The sequence below is a fragment of the Larus michahellis genome, chromosome 3 (assembly GCF_964199755.1).
Source record: "Larus michahellis chromosome 3, bLarMic1.1, whole genome shotgun sequence".
NCBI lineage: Eukaryota > Metazoa > Chordata > Aves > Charadriiformes > Laridae > Larus > Larus michahellis.
Genome location: NC_133898.1, coordinates 57,670,831 through 57,685,437, shown reverse-complemented (window position 1 = coordinate 57,685,437; position 14,607 = coordinate 57,670,831). Strand labels below are relative to the sequence as shown.

Here is a 14,607-nt window from a genome sequence, read left to right as displayed (position 1 = left end):
AACAGCCATCAGACACTGCCCCATCTCCTCAGACGCAGACCCGGACCTGAAGGTGATGTGTTCATGGCCTCTAAGCTTGACTACTGCAAAACAGCACAACCAGGAGTCAAACAAAATCCCCTCAAAAGCATCTTCTGATGCAAACATGGCAGCACATCTACTTAGCAACACGCATCTTTGCCGAGCTCGCACCACACCAGTCTTCATGTCTGTTACAAAGCCCATGTCAGATAGTCTGTATAGTAATCAAAACCTTCATTGTTCTGTATCTATGTGTTTTAGAAACTGTGCTTTGCTTCAAAACTGTAGACACCCATGGTCAAAGCTGAAGGTAACCAGAGACAAGGGACTGCGGGAGACATCTTTGATAGGTGCGGTCCCTGTGCTGCTTCTTGCAAGAGAAGAGGGTGGCCATGGACCTCATGAACCTGAACAAAGAGCGAAACACCTGCCACTGCATGTCTGATTTGATTCAGGGAGTTCTGCACAAGATGTGCACACGTGCTGGCTCCCCCTTCCCTTCTCCCCCCACTCAAACAAACAGCTGAACGGAAAAGGGAAATAACTTGTTTTCCATTTATTTCTGAGGAAGAAACGCTGGTCATTTCTCTTTTAAATATTTGGAAGACTTTGTGAAATTAAAATTAACAAGGTCATATAAAAGCCTTCTTGAACAGGTACATTCAACTTAAAAAAAAAAAAAAATTCCTGGATTTTGGGCTGGTGCAGTTTGTGAGCGTCACTTTATTTACACTATAGAAAGGAATGACTCTTGCAAATTAAATCTGTACAGACGGCGAAGGAACGCTTTGGAGAAGTGATGAAACTTTGCCGCAGCATTCGTTTCTATTTGTTGAAGGAAAGACTTTATAGCTCTCTTTGAAACAACTTTCCTTCTGCCCCCGCCGTCCCGCGGAGAGGCTGCATCACTCGCCGCTGCTTTTTTTGCAGGAGCTTCTCCCCTTTTTCCTGTTTAACTCTCTGCTTCGCCCTTGCACCTATTGACGTACGGCAGGGGCGGCGGGAGCGGGCATCTGCGGCTGGCCCGCCCCCAAGGAGTTAACCGGGTTTATTACATAATCCGTTTAACATTCGGGATGAATAGGAAACGCACGCCCCTCCTCTCCTACAATATGTTTGTGCGCTTTAAATCGCGCTCCTCCCGGGCTGGTGTGCGAGCCCCGCGCCACTTGACATGCCCTGAAGCCTCCCTCCCTCCCTCCGCCACCACGCTTGCACCCCTGCCGCTCATCCCGGCTCCGCTCATGCCACCGGCCTGTTGCACACCCACGTGTCTGTCCGTGTGTCCGTGTGTGAGCACATGAGAAGAGAGGAGCAAGGGGAGGCGAGACGGTCACGTTGGTAGGAAGTGCCGGCAGTGGTTGCGAAGTGCGAAAACAAACTCTGCCGTCGCTTGGACGGCTCTGACTGGACAGAGCGCCCTCGCATAATGCCATCTTTCGATGAGGTTTTGAAGGAAGCCGGGGAATTTGGAAGATTTCAAAAGAGGGTCTTTTTCCTCCTTTGCCAGACGGGCGTAACTTTTTCTTTCCTGTTCACCAGCGTGGTTTTCCTTGGGCAGGCGTCGGGCAACTACTGGTGCAGGATCCCCGGGGCAGCCGAATTAAGCGAGCGATGTGGCTGGAGTCTGGAAGAGGAACAAAACTTCACAGTCCTGCCCCTGCGCCTGGGGAACAGGTCCTCCAGCGGAGAGTGCGAGAGGCTGGACGTCGCGTGGGACGCCTCCGTCAGCTGCGCCAGCCCACTCGCCCACTACAGCAATGGCAGTGTGGGCAACCTGCCGCTCACCCCATGCCACGATAACTGGGTCTATAAGCAGCCCCACTCATCCATCGTCAGCGAGGTAAGGAAAATCCCCGTCCTATAATCGGAGGCTTGTGTCCCGGTGTGGGATTGCAGCAGTAAAATGGGATTGCCACCACAAGGGTCATTGCTTTGGTGGCTGGTTTTCCTTCCCAGATTTGTTTTGTTCCAAGTCACAAGGAAATTTGGACAACTAGTATGACCAAGTGTCAGCATCAAACTTTTAGGGAAAGGTGAGATGAGCTGAAGGGTGGCTTTCCAAAGACACGCAAAGCCAAACACTCCACACAGAGATTGCTCTGTCACAGAAGGAACGTCAGATTAAAATAAAGAGTTAAGTCCTTGCAGCTGAGGCTTCTGCTGTTCAATTTTGGGCCAGCAACTTTGGTGGTGTAAACCCCAAGTGCAGCTGATACCACTTGACCATCTGGATCACTGTATATTATCCATCCTGTGTATTTCCAGTACTGAACACTGAAGTCTGCAAGTAATAAAAAACCACTGGTGGCAGACTGCCCTTCGGAGATCTGACAGGAGTCAGCAGAAATTACTGTGCTTACTAAAGAAAAAAAAAACAAACCCACATTTTTGCCCAAAGCTATCATTCAGCTTATCCTGAAATGTCAGAGTTAGAGAACCGCAGACTGTTACCACTAGTGGTAAGTGCTGGCAAATGTAGTGGCTTTTTAATGAGGCTGCAAAAGACCATTTAAGATGCTTTCCTAGGAGATCCTCTGTGTAATCTGCAATCGTGTCGCGAATGTGCTGTGGTCTGGCTCCAGCACACAGGCTACACACTAGAAGTGTGTATTTTAAGGTCATCCTGACAGCAACAGTCACCAATGCAGTGATGAAAATATGAAGTGTGCTTAGAGGGGTTGGCTAGGAAATCATCAATGCGCACCACAGAATGTGTTGGCACAGCCATGGGCTCTGGCTCCTGCCTGTCTCATGAGCCTCCTGCCGCATTTTTTAACTAGGTGCTTGCACTGGAGCCGTGCCCTCCGAAACACAGAGCGGGGCACAGCAGGTGAAGCCCTGAGCAAACACTGAACTGAAAAGCGGTCCCGACCTTTCAATTCACCATCCTTCCCCCATCCAGCTGGGACCGCTGGATCTGCTCACAGGCTTTAGGCTCTTCAGAGCAGCAGCTTTGTGCCCTGAGCACCGCATCTGACCTGAGCAGCTTTAGCCAGGATCTATGCTCAGCAGAAGATAAATCCGAGTGCCTGGCTGGCCCTAGAGGAAGGTTTCAGAACTGGCTTTTGTGTGTGATCACTGAAATCAAGGCTGCAAGTGACATGAAGGGAGCTGGTGTCAAACTTTAGTCCCTGAGAATGACATATGTCTGCCCGTGCTGAGAGTGGCAGGAGGATGAATGCTGTTTGGGAGCCACAGCCTGGCTCTGGAGCAAACTGTAGGAGGTGGAGTTGGTGGGAAGGTTATGCTGCTGCCTCCGAGGTACCTCTGCTGGGGGACTGTGAGGGGTAAGGTCATGGTGTCTTTTCCCTGGCCAGTCCGTGCTAACCATTCCCCTCAGGGCTTAAAAAAACAAACATAGAGATTCCTTCTCTTTTGTTGTTCCTTTGTTTTCCCCTTCAGCATTGCTATAGGTGAAAGCATATAAAATGAAAGGGTAAGTTGTGTCCGTAAGATTGTGCTCAGAGTCCGTTTATGGCAGCAGTTTGTGTATCGAGCAAAGCCACTGTGATTTTCCAGCAGTGCTGAACTGCAGGGTGCAGCTAAGAGAAAATAAAACCAGTGTTTGCCTTGCAGCAATAAATGGGAGTGAAAGGTTCAATGTTCTCTGGCCAACATCTTGTCCATCTCTGCATTCTTCCCCCCCTTCTCCTGGGGAGACCCTCCAGGGCCAGGGGAGGGATGAGGGATGAACGGATGCTTGTGGAAACACTCCCCACCTGTGCTCCCAAAGGCACACACTGGGAAAGCCAGGGAGTAACAGTCTCCAAGTAGCAACAGGCTGGGACCCTCTGTCCCCTGTGACAGGGCAGCAGGTCCCATAGTCAGTGTCACTGCTGCTCCTAGAGAGACTCTTGCTGGCCAGGGGCACCTCGGCCAGAGGACACTCAGCTGTGACCTGGGGCACTCGCGTCCTGTTCCCAGTTTTGCAACATTTGGAGGATAAATCACACCCCACAAGGCTCAGTTTCTTCATCTAAAAAGGAAGCTTGTGGCATGCACGTCCTGGCTCAGTTGCTTTGAGATCAGCTATTAAAAGGAGCTTGATATCTATTAATGTGTTACACATCTAGCAAAGACAATTTAAATTCCGGACTTAATTTAGGCTCCTTTCACTCAGCTGAGGCTCTAACAAATCATGACTCAATTTAAGCAGATCTGTGCTCTGTTTAATCAGATCACAAAACATGTCTTTTCTCATATGTCTACTCGTAAATGCTTCATTTTGTCTGTGTATGCAGAAATGATTCTGTTTCTTTCAACTATCTTAAGATTTCTGGCACTTTATGTCTGGCTGAATCAACAGTGGAAGTGACCAGGGAGACAAAGTTAAAAGGATGAGTTACCCGACAATCTGAAGGACATATGTTCAGGGAGAAAGAGACCGGGGTGGGGGGGAGAGGAGAAAAAGTCAGGATCCTGAAGGAGTTCTTCCAGGCTAGGGCAAGCACAGATCTGGTGTGGATTTGCAGTGGGACAGGGGAGGCAGAGGGCAACTGCAGGCATGTAAAGCCTTCACTGGGAAAAGATGTCATATCACAGAGCATGTCTGGCAGGCAAACCACAGGCTATTGCTATCACTTCTGAGCACCTCGAAGAAGCTAAATGATATGGCTGGAAGGACTGATTGATGAGGAGTTGTGAAATGAATGGTATTGCAGTACCTGACTTCATTGCTCTGGTTTGTGCATAACAGGACCATGCTGCTTGCTGGCTGCTCTCTCATCTTAGATAGCTCTCATCTTCCACAAAGGCGTTCACAGTGGCATCAGCAGAAGGAAGCAGAGGAAAAAGGGGGAATGTGGAATCATAAAAAGCAGCCACTGCTTTGTAAGCAATACCTGAGGTGCCTGCTGCATCACCTGCTGCTGCAGGACTCCTGAGTCTCAGTGCTGGGGTACAGTGTTGTGCTGGGAGAACGTACCAGGGCTTTCCTCCTTCAGGATTTGAGGAGAAGAGCAAAATCTATTAAGTAATCATCACAGGAGGAACACATGGCGAAGCCAATTAGCTTGGTCTAGTGACAGGTGTCAGAGCACTGCTAAAGGTTCCCTTTTAAAATCTTATTTTGGTGTCTAACAGGCTCTGAGAGGAGATCCCTACTTCTGCAGTGACATGCCAAAGTGTCTCTGTGCTCCATTGCTTTAGGTCAGGCTTTTTCATGAGGGCAATCTGGATCAGAGGAGGAGTTGTCCACTGGTGCTGCACACACAGCCCAGCACTGTGGTGCCTGAATTAGAGTTGAGCCAACTAGGGGTGATGGAAAGGTTTCAAGATACCAGCAAAATCCCTCGCTACGTGTAAAACTTGGCAGCGATCCCTCCAACGCACTGCTGTTGCAGGTGGTCGATCTGCGTAGAGGACCTTGGCCCGGTGCAATCTGCTCCCATTTAATTGAGCGGGTCTTGCACAGCTCGCTGTGAAACTGGAAGACGTGTCTATGTGCGTCAGCGGTGGGACAGGAACCCAGTGGCTTCTCAGATTTTGCTTGGAGAGGGAGGCTGAGTGGGGAATTATCGAGCTAAATCCATTCCTGGCTGGTGCCAGCTAATGCCATCTGAAATGATGCTGGTCATAGCAGGTGGCTGGTGCTGCTCAGGAGGGAAGGCTGCTGACAGCAGCAGCCCTTACAGGGTGAGGAGAGCAGGGAAGGACAGCCTTTCTGCACAGCGGATGGAGCAGGCAGAAGAGCAGGGGTGCCGGGGGGCTGTGGTGGACCGGGGTGGGGCCAAAGCCTCATGCTCTGGCCTGGGGCTCTGGAAGGGAGCCAAGGTCACCCCCTGTACTCCATAACACTTGCAGTAGGAAGCGTGTTGCCTGCCATCTCCTGCCGGGTGAGCCTTGTGAGGGACACATGTACCCAGGATATACAGAAATCACTAAACCTAATTTCCCCAGGAAACTGTGCTGAAGACTGAGTCACTGACCTTTAACGCTGCTGGGATTTGGCACTATGTACTTTCGTCCCAGTGGAAAAAGTCTAGCACTCTGGGAAAGGGCGGCTGGCGATAGCCTGCGAAACAATAGCCATTTTATTCAGACATTTTTGGCAGTGATGACTCCTAGGGGCATATGCATGAATTACAATTGCATCTGCAGATTGAATGGCCTGTGATGGTGGATGAGAGGAAGAGGGAAGTCTGCATGGTCATCAGCAGCTACAGCACAGCTGGCATATTTTAGGCTTATTAGCAGTCTTTGTTGGCAGGAGTTCAGCAAAAGGGACCGATTCCAAAATGCCCTGTCTGCAGCAAGTCTTCACACTGTAGATGATGTCATTTCGAGACCTGTCAACAATTTATTGCCAAAGTGTGAGGTCTGAGGTGGGCAAATGATCATCTGAATATATCCTATTGTACCTGCTGGGAATAAATCTTCTTACTCCTCTGCTTGCCAACTGTCTGAGAAAATAAGAGTTGCCCAGCATTTGCAGAGAAACCTGTAAGCAAAGCAGTAATGCTTGTCTCATAGGTTTTACAGTCCCTCAGAGCAGGAGATGACAGGGCGGTCAAGCTCAGGGTAGAGAAAGCACATCTGGTCCTTTTGCTGTCCTCCTCCAAGGCAATAAACAATGCAATTCACCCTCAAAGTGTTGATCTAGTGTGACTGTTGTCGTTGACATGGCAGCACCCTGTCTTACTTCCACTGTCATGGTGGGATTAATATTAAGCAGTGGAGGGAAAGAGAAAAATGGCAGACAGAGGAGCAGAGGAAGGAGCAATTGCTGAATTTCTTACAAAGCTCTAACTAAGCTTTCCCAGTATGAGAGGGGCTGGAGCAGTTCCTTGCACGGGTAACACCAGTGGGGCTACATTTCTGTCACTGCCATCAAGCCGGCTGGCACTGGCTGAGGGTTCAGGCCTTGTTTTTTCCTATTGTTTTTAGGACAGATGCTGTTTTCCCCCCTTTAGGAGATGGTAAGTTTCTCCACATCCCCCTTCCATTGTCCATGGATAGACACAAGAAAAAAGGACAGAACAGGTCTTCTGTCTTAGGAGGCCCGATGAGTCCAGGTGATCTGAGTGGCAGGTACCAGCTGGGCCTTTGTCCATGCACAGGAGAGAAACCTCCAAAGCGTTCAAAGCTAAGCTGTTCCTCAGGCTTTGAGCCAGAGTGCCCTGGGAGCAGGGCGTTTGTCCTGTTGACAGCTCAGCTTGAAACAAGACATGGAGAAGGACAGTGCCCTTGCTTAGTCCCTTGGCACTCTGACAGAAGTTTTGAGAGAAAAAGAAAAGAAAAAGGTAATTTCTCCCTTTCTACTGCAGGCTCTTGCAGAGTGTTTTGTTGCAGTAAGGATGCATGAAGGAGCAGTTTGACAGCTCAGAGGACAAGAGAGATGGAGAAGAGCTGCCCAGCAACAAATAAAGAATGTGCAGTGACAGTCTGCATCTCTCCAGGTTTCCATTAAACGACGAATATTGCCCTAAACCATTTGTCACTGGGAGTGGAAGGGTAAACCAGCCTCTGTTTGGCCACTTGTATGAAGGCCACTTAAAATGTGCGTGTGGGCTCTCAATATGCTGCTGTAATTGGGCTGAGGAATCTTTTATTGACCAAAGAGTTTCATCCGTCATTTTGAAATCTAATTCTAACAGGCAGTAAAGTGCTTCCAAACTCCTGTTCAAAGTTGCTACATTTTGAGGTGCTTTTAATGACATGTTGTCATTTAAAGCAATGGATTTCTGCAGGTATAGGTGTGCTGAAGTGTTTTGGGACTTGCTTGGTGCATAAAGGCCTCTCAAGTACCAGGAATTACAAGTCTGCGGTTAGTCTGCATGTCAAACTATAATGGAAAATGTTTGCCTTCTGCCAAAGCTATGAAAAAATGAGAAGTTGCCAAAGCCCCCTTGTTTCCCACTCATTAGTCATGTACGAGCATTTCTTGTTTCTATCTCAGACAGTTCCCACCCCTTTCTATAGCGATTACTCCAGTAATGAACTACAGGGGCCCAGTGCAAAATCTCTTCCATCTCCCAGGGAGCTCTGGCTCAGGTGGTTTGAGCTGCTTTAGAGATCAGCAGAGTGCACCAGCGCAGTTCCTTCCAGCCACACTACTGCTGCTGTAAATCTGCATTGGGATTTCATGCTGATGTTCCAGCCTCTAGCGGGTGGGAAGACATTCATCCTAGGGATGTATTTCCAAGCAGGAATGTATGGCTGCCCATGCTGCAAGGCTGCCGGGGTGGAAGGGAGTGATTTTCCTCAGTCTGTCAAGGACACTATAGAGGGGATGTCCTGAAGGAGGTGGTTCCTGCGGCCTGTCTCTGTTGGCAGCACCTCACTTCTGCTCAGGATGGCAGCTCATTGCCAAGGCTAAGATGAAAGGAGCGCAGATGTGGATTGTTTATCAATTTGGGCAGTGCAACCTTTTTCAGTCAGCTCCCTAGATGGAAGGAGGCCATGGTCAGGCACACAATGCTTTTTGTCATACAGCAGATAGGAATTGTGCAGGCGAGTGCGGGACCGAATGCAGAGACGAGTTGCAGGGTTGTGCAGGCTGTGTGCACTTGCGCAGTAAGGGACTTAGCAGGGAGCATGGCAATGCTGAGGAAGAGGACATGTGTCCTTAGCTGGAGCTGGCCAGTTGAGCTATCTCACCCATGCGATGATTGCAATGAGAAGCTGGCTAGCTAGGTTTTAACAGGGTCTAGGTGTAGCCAGCGCTATACAGCTCAACAAATAGGGTTAAGGTCAGGGTCAAAAAGACCTAAGGCTTTCCTTTCCTTTTCCATATCCTCCCTCCACCCAGCCCTCTCCTGTTTCACCTCCCCAGAATAAGTGTTTTAGCAATTAAATTTCAAGTTTATGGAGAAAAGGGGACTGAACACAGGACACAGTGACATTACCTTTCTGCTGTGTTGTTCTGGATGAGCTTGTTCAAGTGAAAGCAGAAACATTTACTTCATGGCCTAGACGTGCACTGTGAGGACACTGTGCACAGAGACACCTACAAATGCATAGGGAGGACAGGATGGTAAGCTGTCCTCACTCCAACACCTACCAAAGGTTTCTCCGTAATGTGTCCCAAATTCTGCAGCAGCAGGGGTGTGCTGCTGCAGCCGTAGAGGTGATGCTTCTGAAGGGAAACCTCAGCTGGGTTCCAGCTTGCTGAGGGTTTGTGATGAGCATCACACATTGTGGTCTCACATCTCTTCTGCAGCTGATTTTCAATTGCTGTGGGCTATAGCTCTTCTTCCCTGGAGGTGCCAAGCTGGAACGTTCAAGAAGAAAACAAAGACAACCAAAGTCAGACAGCTGTGGTCTAGACAGATAGAGAGCCCTAGAGTTTTTGATTCTCAATGTTACCAATTTTGGAAACCAAGTGGGATCACAGGAGGGTAGTCTGTGACATTTAAAGACCATATGCTGGGATTTTTTTGGTATGTTATGAGAAGAACATGTACTTCCAGGGAACGGGTTCTCCTATTACTCACAGTGGGAGATGGCTGCTGACAGGGATAGCTCTTCTGCTTCTTGATGCCACCAGATATTTGCATGGAAGTGCTCCTTGTCGGTGAGCTCCTTGCAACGTGGACTACATCTGCCTGGACACAGGAACAGCCTGTGGTAGGAGTGTAGACCTCAGCCTGTGCGTGGAGAAGCATATGACTCTTTAGAAACAGAGAGGAGGCACCAATCCCCTTCCTTTTGTGGAGGCTGCTAGCAAGGGACGTGGGAGAAGTTTTGGGGGAGTGTTACATAGGAGGACTACTGGCTAACTGGAGACAGGCTGAAATCCTGGGTAAACAGATGCAGATGCTTTTACTCCAAGTGATGCAGACTGGAATAACTATCAGGTACAACCAAACCAAGTCACAGCTGAAGATGTGATGTGGGTCTGCCAGGCGGCTGGGATCAAAAAAAGATCTCTCGGGGTGTGCAATTCTCTTTTAAAGGTTACATTCCCCTCTAAAGGTTATGTTTGCAAACGAAAAGCAAGACATTAGCAGGGTGATGACTTAAATGCTAGGTGCTGCGTCAATCAAAAAGAAAACGTCTGAGAATGCTTATCTGTACCAGAAGTCATTTAAATACTTAGAAAATAACAAAGCACAGGACTAATTTAGGGAAGTACAGTTAGCATATTGTCACTAATCTCTTCAGAAAGAGCTTGTAGTTTCTTAGAAGTTTTCTCTGTTTTCCTGTTTCACAGAATATTTAAAATATTTCACTATAGTGTTAGCCAAGAGCTGGTTTCAGCTGCTGCCCAAATCATCTGAAATTGCTGTTCAGATGAAAGAGTCCTCTCCAGTAAAGGTATTTGCCCCCTCATTCTTTATGGCACCTGTTTGTTATCCTGCCCTCTTTCATAACAGCGTATTCATTGCCCGTTTACAGTAAAGGAGGGATCAAATAATTAAAAAAAAATAAATATATCATTTCAAAAAGCACCAGAAGTATAAACCCTGAAGGCCAGCGGCCACAGCGAGTGCTGGTGCTGGTCCCTCCTGGCAGCTCTGGCTGCTTGCTTGGGCAAGGCTCCAGCGCTGTCTGGCACAGCCACCCACCACCACCCTGGGAGCTGAGCTCCTCAGCTACCATCGTAGCTTTCCCTCCATTCCTCAAAGGGCAGGTTTCCTTCCTGTGAGAGCGGCTCTGCCATGCACAGGGCGGGAAGCACACCTCTTCCCCCAGGGATCAGCCACTCGCCCAGCACTGCTGATGATGGGGCTCCCATTGCCATCACTTGTGCTGCAGGGATAGCCCCCTGGGCCTTGGGAAACCTGGTGTGTCGGCTCAGGGAGAGCTGTAATCCCAATGCAGTTTATAGGTGTTAGAAATCTGGGGCTTGGTCTCTGAAATCAGCAACTGAAATTAGGGGCGAGCGGACCTTAAAAGTGATCTGCAATGTTTTTATTTACAGATTTTAAGTCCGTGTAAGCCTCATCTCATTTTGACAATTCTTTAATAGTTTTGTTATTACATGCACCTTTTAATTTTGTTTTCACACTAGTTTATTGCTATTTCTGGAGAGGCAATAACGGTCTTACCTCCTTCCCCATTCTCTCCTTGTCTGTTTTGGTTTATGAGGGGGAGTACTCTCTCATGGCCATCTTTGTCAGGAGCAATCGCAAGTGTCGGAGGACTTTTTGCTCTCTGACTGGGGCAATTCTGTGAAGAGCTCTTAAACCTGGTCCTGTATGAAGCCCTCCCTGCCTGGTATTTCTCTTCAAGGTTTTGATCTTTCAAGGAGCTGAGCTGCTTGTGAGGTGCTGAGCCATCTTAACCTTCACTGGGACACAACTCATTCTGCAGAGCACGGTCTCAGATCTCTCTGTTATTCCTGGGGACTGCTAGCACAGAGGTGTGAGGGTTTCTCTCTGCATCTCTGGGGAATGGTGCTCCCAGGGTGACTTCACAAGCATCTGCTGGAAGCAGAATGTAATGGTGCAAAGGTTCGTGTTAAACTGTGTTCAGAGCTGGAGCCCAGCTGCAGGCTGAAGCTTGCCTCTGTCGTGCTCCATCACAGTAAACAATTTTTGAAAAAGAGGTGACACAGAATAATATGAGCCGGAAAGTGTCCTCAGACTGGTAAGAGCAGGGGGCAGTTAAAAACCCGACCAGGGATGAGACTCTGGAAGGTCAGTGGTGCCCAGGGATGCACCCTGGGAGATGCTGAGAGCCTGACTGGACAAGGCCTGGAGCAACCAGCTTTGATGTGAATTTGGATGTAAGCTCAAAGCAGGTCCTGCTGTGAATGGGCGTTTGGATCAGAGGGATCCAGAGGTCCTTTCCTACCTGAAGTATTTCATTATCCCAGGAGATGTGGTCAACAGCAGGAGTAACCCTAAGCAACAGCTCACTCTGTATTAGCAAGCACTGAGTGAAGTCACTGGAGCAGGTCCCTAATGCTGATTTTCTACCCAGGCTGTGCTCGAGCCCCAGTGACTCCCACAGGAAAACACAAGAGGGATTTTATAGCACAGAACAGCCTGTAGTCAGCACAGCCCCCCCGGAGAGCCTGGAAAGGTGGCTGGGAAAAGCCAGCGCACCACAGACAACTCTGAAGCCACCAGTAGAAAATGGCATGAAACATCAGAATTTTTTGTAAAATAGCCGGTGGTATTGGGCCCCGAGCTCTCACTAGAGAAGTCACCTGCACGGCAGAGCATGAGGCCTCTCCTGCTGGCACTGATCCGACCAAAAACCCACAGAGAAGAGTGCAGCTATGTGGTGAGACAGGCAAGAAGAGTGAAAGATGGGTGCTGTGCTGTGAGGTCCCAGGAGAGCTGTTGTTGGACGGTGCAAAAGTTCATCTGAGCAGCGACACCCAGTAGCCAAATGCATCCCCTGCACCTGAAGTGCAGGCCAAGCTGGCCAGAGGAGTCGTGCCAGTGACCCGCTGACCAGGCAAGGTAGATACCTGTCTGTGTATATTCCAGTCCAGCAGCTGTCCAGATGGTCCCCTTAGTGCATACATGGCAGTGCCAGCCTGTCCAGCATGGGCCCTGGCTGGGGAACCCTCACCAGACGCATGGCCTGTGATGTGTCTACCTCAGTACATCTCTGGCTAAGTCAGAGAAGTTTCCTTGGGCCCATGTGAAGCCACTCTTCCTGCTCGTCCTCTCTGCCTGTCTCTTCATGTGATTGTTTCCTTTTTCTGTTACACTTCAGCAGCACAATTTTGAAGCCACTATTTTCTTGTAGCTGGTTTTTAGCCCTCTGGTAAGCTGTATTGACCTGTGCAGGTGGCTTCAGGTGCTTCTCTGAGAGCCCCAACCTCTGCCATCAGCACAGTCAGTTGCATTGCCTTCCAAAATCTTCTTTTAGTGGTCATTCTCATGAAAAAAGTTCTGCTTTCCAAAGCTACGTATTTTGATACTATTTGCCAGGGTTATCACAGTTTTAAGAAGCAAGAGGTTAAGCATTGTTTGAAGTGTGAAAGTGCTGCTCCATGTTCAGCCTATTTTAGGAAAACATTGCAATAGCCCTTGAGTATGACAGATGAGAGCAAGTTTTATTCCTCTCAGAGGAAGCTGAGCTTTCTGCAGCTCCTGCTCATGATTTATAGAACTAGAAGCCAGATGCTGATGGCCTGGCTTGGATGAAAGGTGGCCAGTCAAGGCTCTCCGGAGTAAGGGGGTTGACAGCAAAACCACAACTTTGTTTCAAGTCACTGGGCGTGGGATATCTGTCGGGTCGGGGACCTATGAGGTTACTCGCCACATTTTTCTTTACAGTTGTGAGAGTTGGAATCTGCAGCTCGCAGTCACAAAATTTCTCAGACCTGTGGCTTCAAGAGAAACAAAAAGCCACAAAACCTCCAAATCCTGGACTTCCAGTAAAATCACCATAACTAACAACAATGATTCTGCTGTAGTTACTGTCAGTGACAGTGCTGATAGTGCATCTGGAACCACAACTGAGGAGTTTAATTTTAAAAAGTGAAGAATAGCCCATAGAAAGGAGCATGAATGGTACTTGTGTGGAGTTTGGAATATTAAAATAACAGGTTTCTTATTTAGGTACATAAATAAACATCTAAGAGTATTATTTTAGATTTTTGGGTCCAGATTCAGGCTCAGTGAAATCCAAGTCTGGGTGCCCTCTATATCTCCTGCCTAGGCACCTCTGAAATCCCAGGCATTGGCGATACTCGCTGGGTGTTACAGCATGCAAATGGGCTAAGTCAGAGCTCGGGCTCATGGCACTAAATTTCAGACCCTGGAAGACTGTGAGTGGCAGAAGTGGCTGTTAATCTTCTCTGTAACCCACCCTGTGGCCAGCCCATCCAAGCACAGTGTTCGAGCATGGATATTGTGGTACGCATGCTGGCGAGCAAAAATGTGACACACCATGTATGCTTCAGCAACTTTGTTAGCAATAAAAGGATTTCTTACAGCTCATGCTCGAAAGCCAAAGGGTCTTTCAAGGGTAAATGGTGGCACCTGCTATTGTCTGTGGCTTCCCTTGGTCCTGATGCTGCATTGTTCCTAAGGTTACTCCAGGTATAGACCGAAACCTACCGACTCCAATAACGTCTGCAGAACTTGGCAGGCAGCAGTTGGTATTTCTTTATTCTCAAAGAACCTCTAAAGTAAGTTCCAATGACATGCTGTCTGGATAACTGCTTTATTTTTAATTTCATTTTAGTTTTAATTCCTAGTCTCTTTGTCTTCCTTCCTCTCACCCACTTCCCTCTTGCCTTCACCCCCGCCCATCCCCATCCCTATCCCTGTTAATGAGTTCTTCAAGTATGCATGTAAAGTCATGTTAGGGAGTTACAGCTACTGCAGTATAAGGAATAGAAAAGTCTGGGAAAGCTACACCAAGAAAATACATATTCAATGTGTCTGAAAGCAATCTGAGATCTGTTTTCAGTTTCCTCAGAGACCACATGTTTTTGCTTTTATCTAGAAGGCACTAAGAAAAACACTTAAACCATTTATATAAGCTGATGTTTTCATTGGCTATATTTGTGCACCCTTATTCTGCACTAAACAAAGTCATGGCTTTGCCTTGGCAACATATTTAACAGCGTTGTGTTTGGTTTGCGAAAGAGCAATTTTCTATCAATATCTGGGCAACTGATGTATGAAGCCCAACATCCTTTTGGCAAAGAGGAGCTCTCCCTCTATCTTC

The 14,607-nt window shown here is 48.3% G+C and overlaps 1 protein-coding gene across 1 annotated transcript in view; it reads left to right on the top strand.

Moving 5' to 3' along the window:
* Positions 1 to 1,159: 1,159 nt before the first annotated feature.
* Positions 1,160 to 14,607, top strand: part of SLC22A3 (solute carrier family 22 member 3) — a 32,725-nt gene continuing 19,277 nt past the window's right edge. The window contains exon 1 of the mRNA XM_074580324.1: positions 1,160 to 1,864. Coding sequence (XP_074436425.1) covers positions 1,451 to 1,864 — 414 coding nt within the window. The 5' untranslated portion in view covers positions 1,160 to 1,450. The remainder of the gene's footprint in view (positions 1,865 to 14,607) is intronic.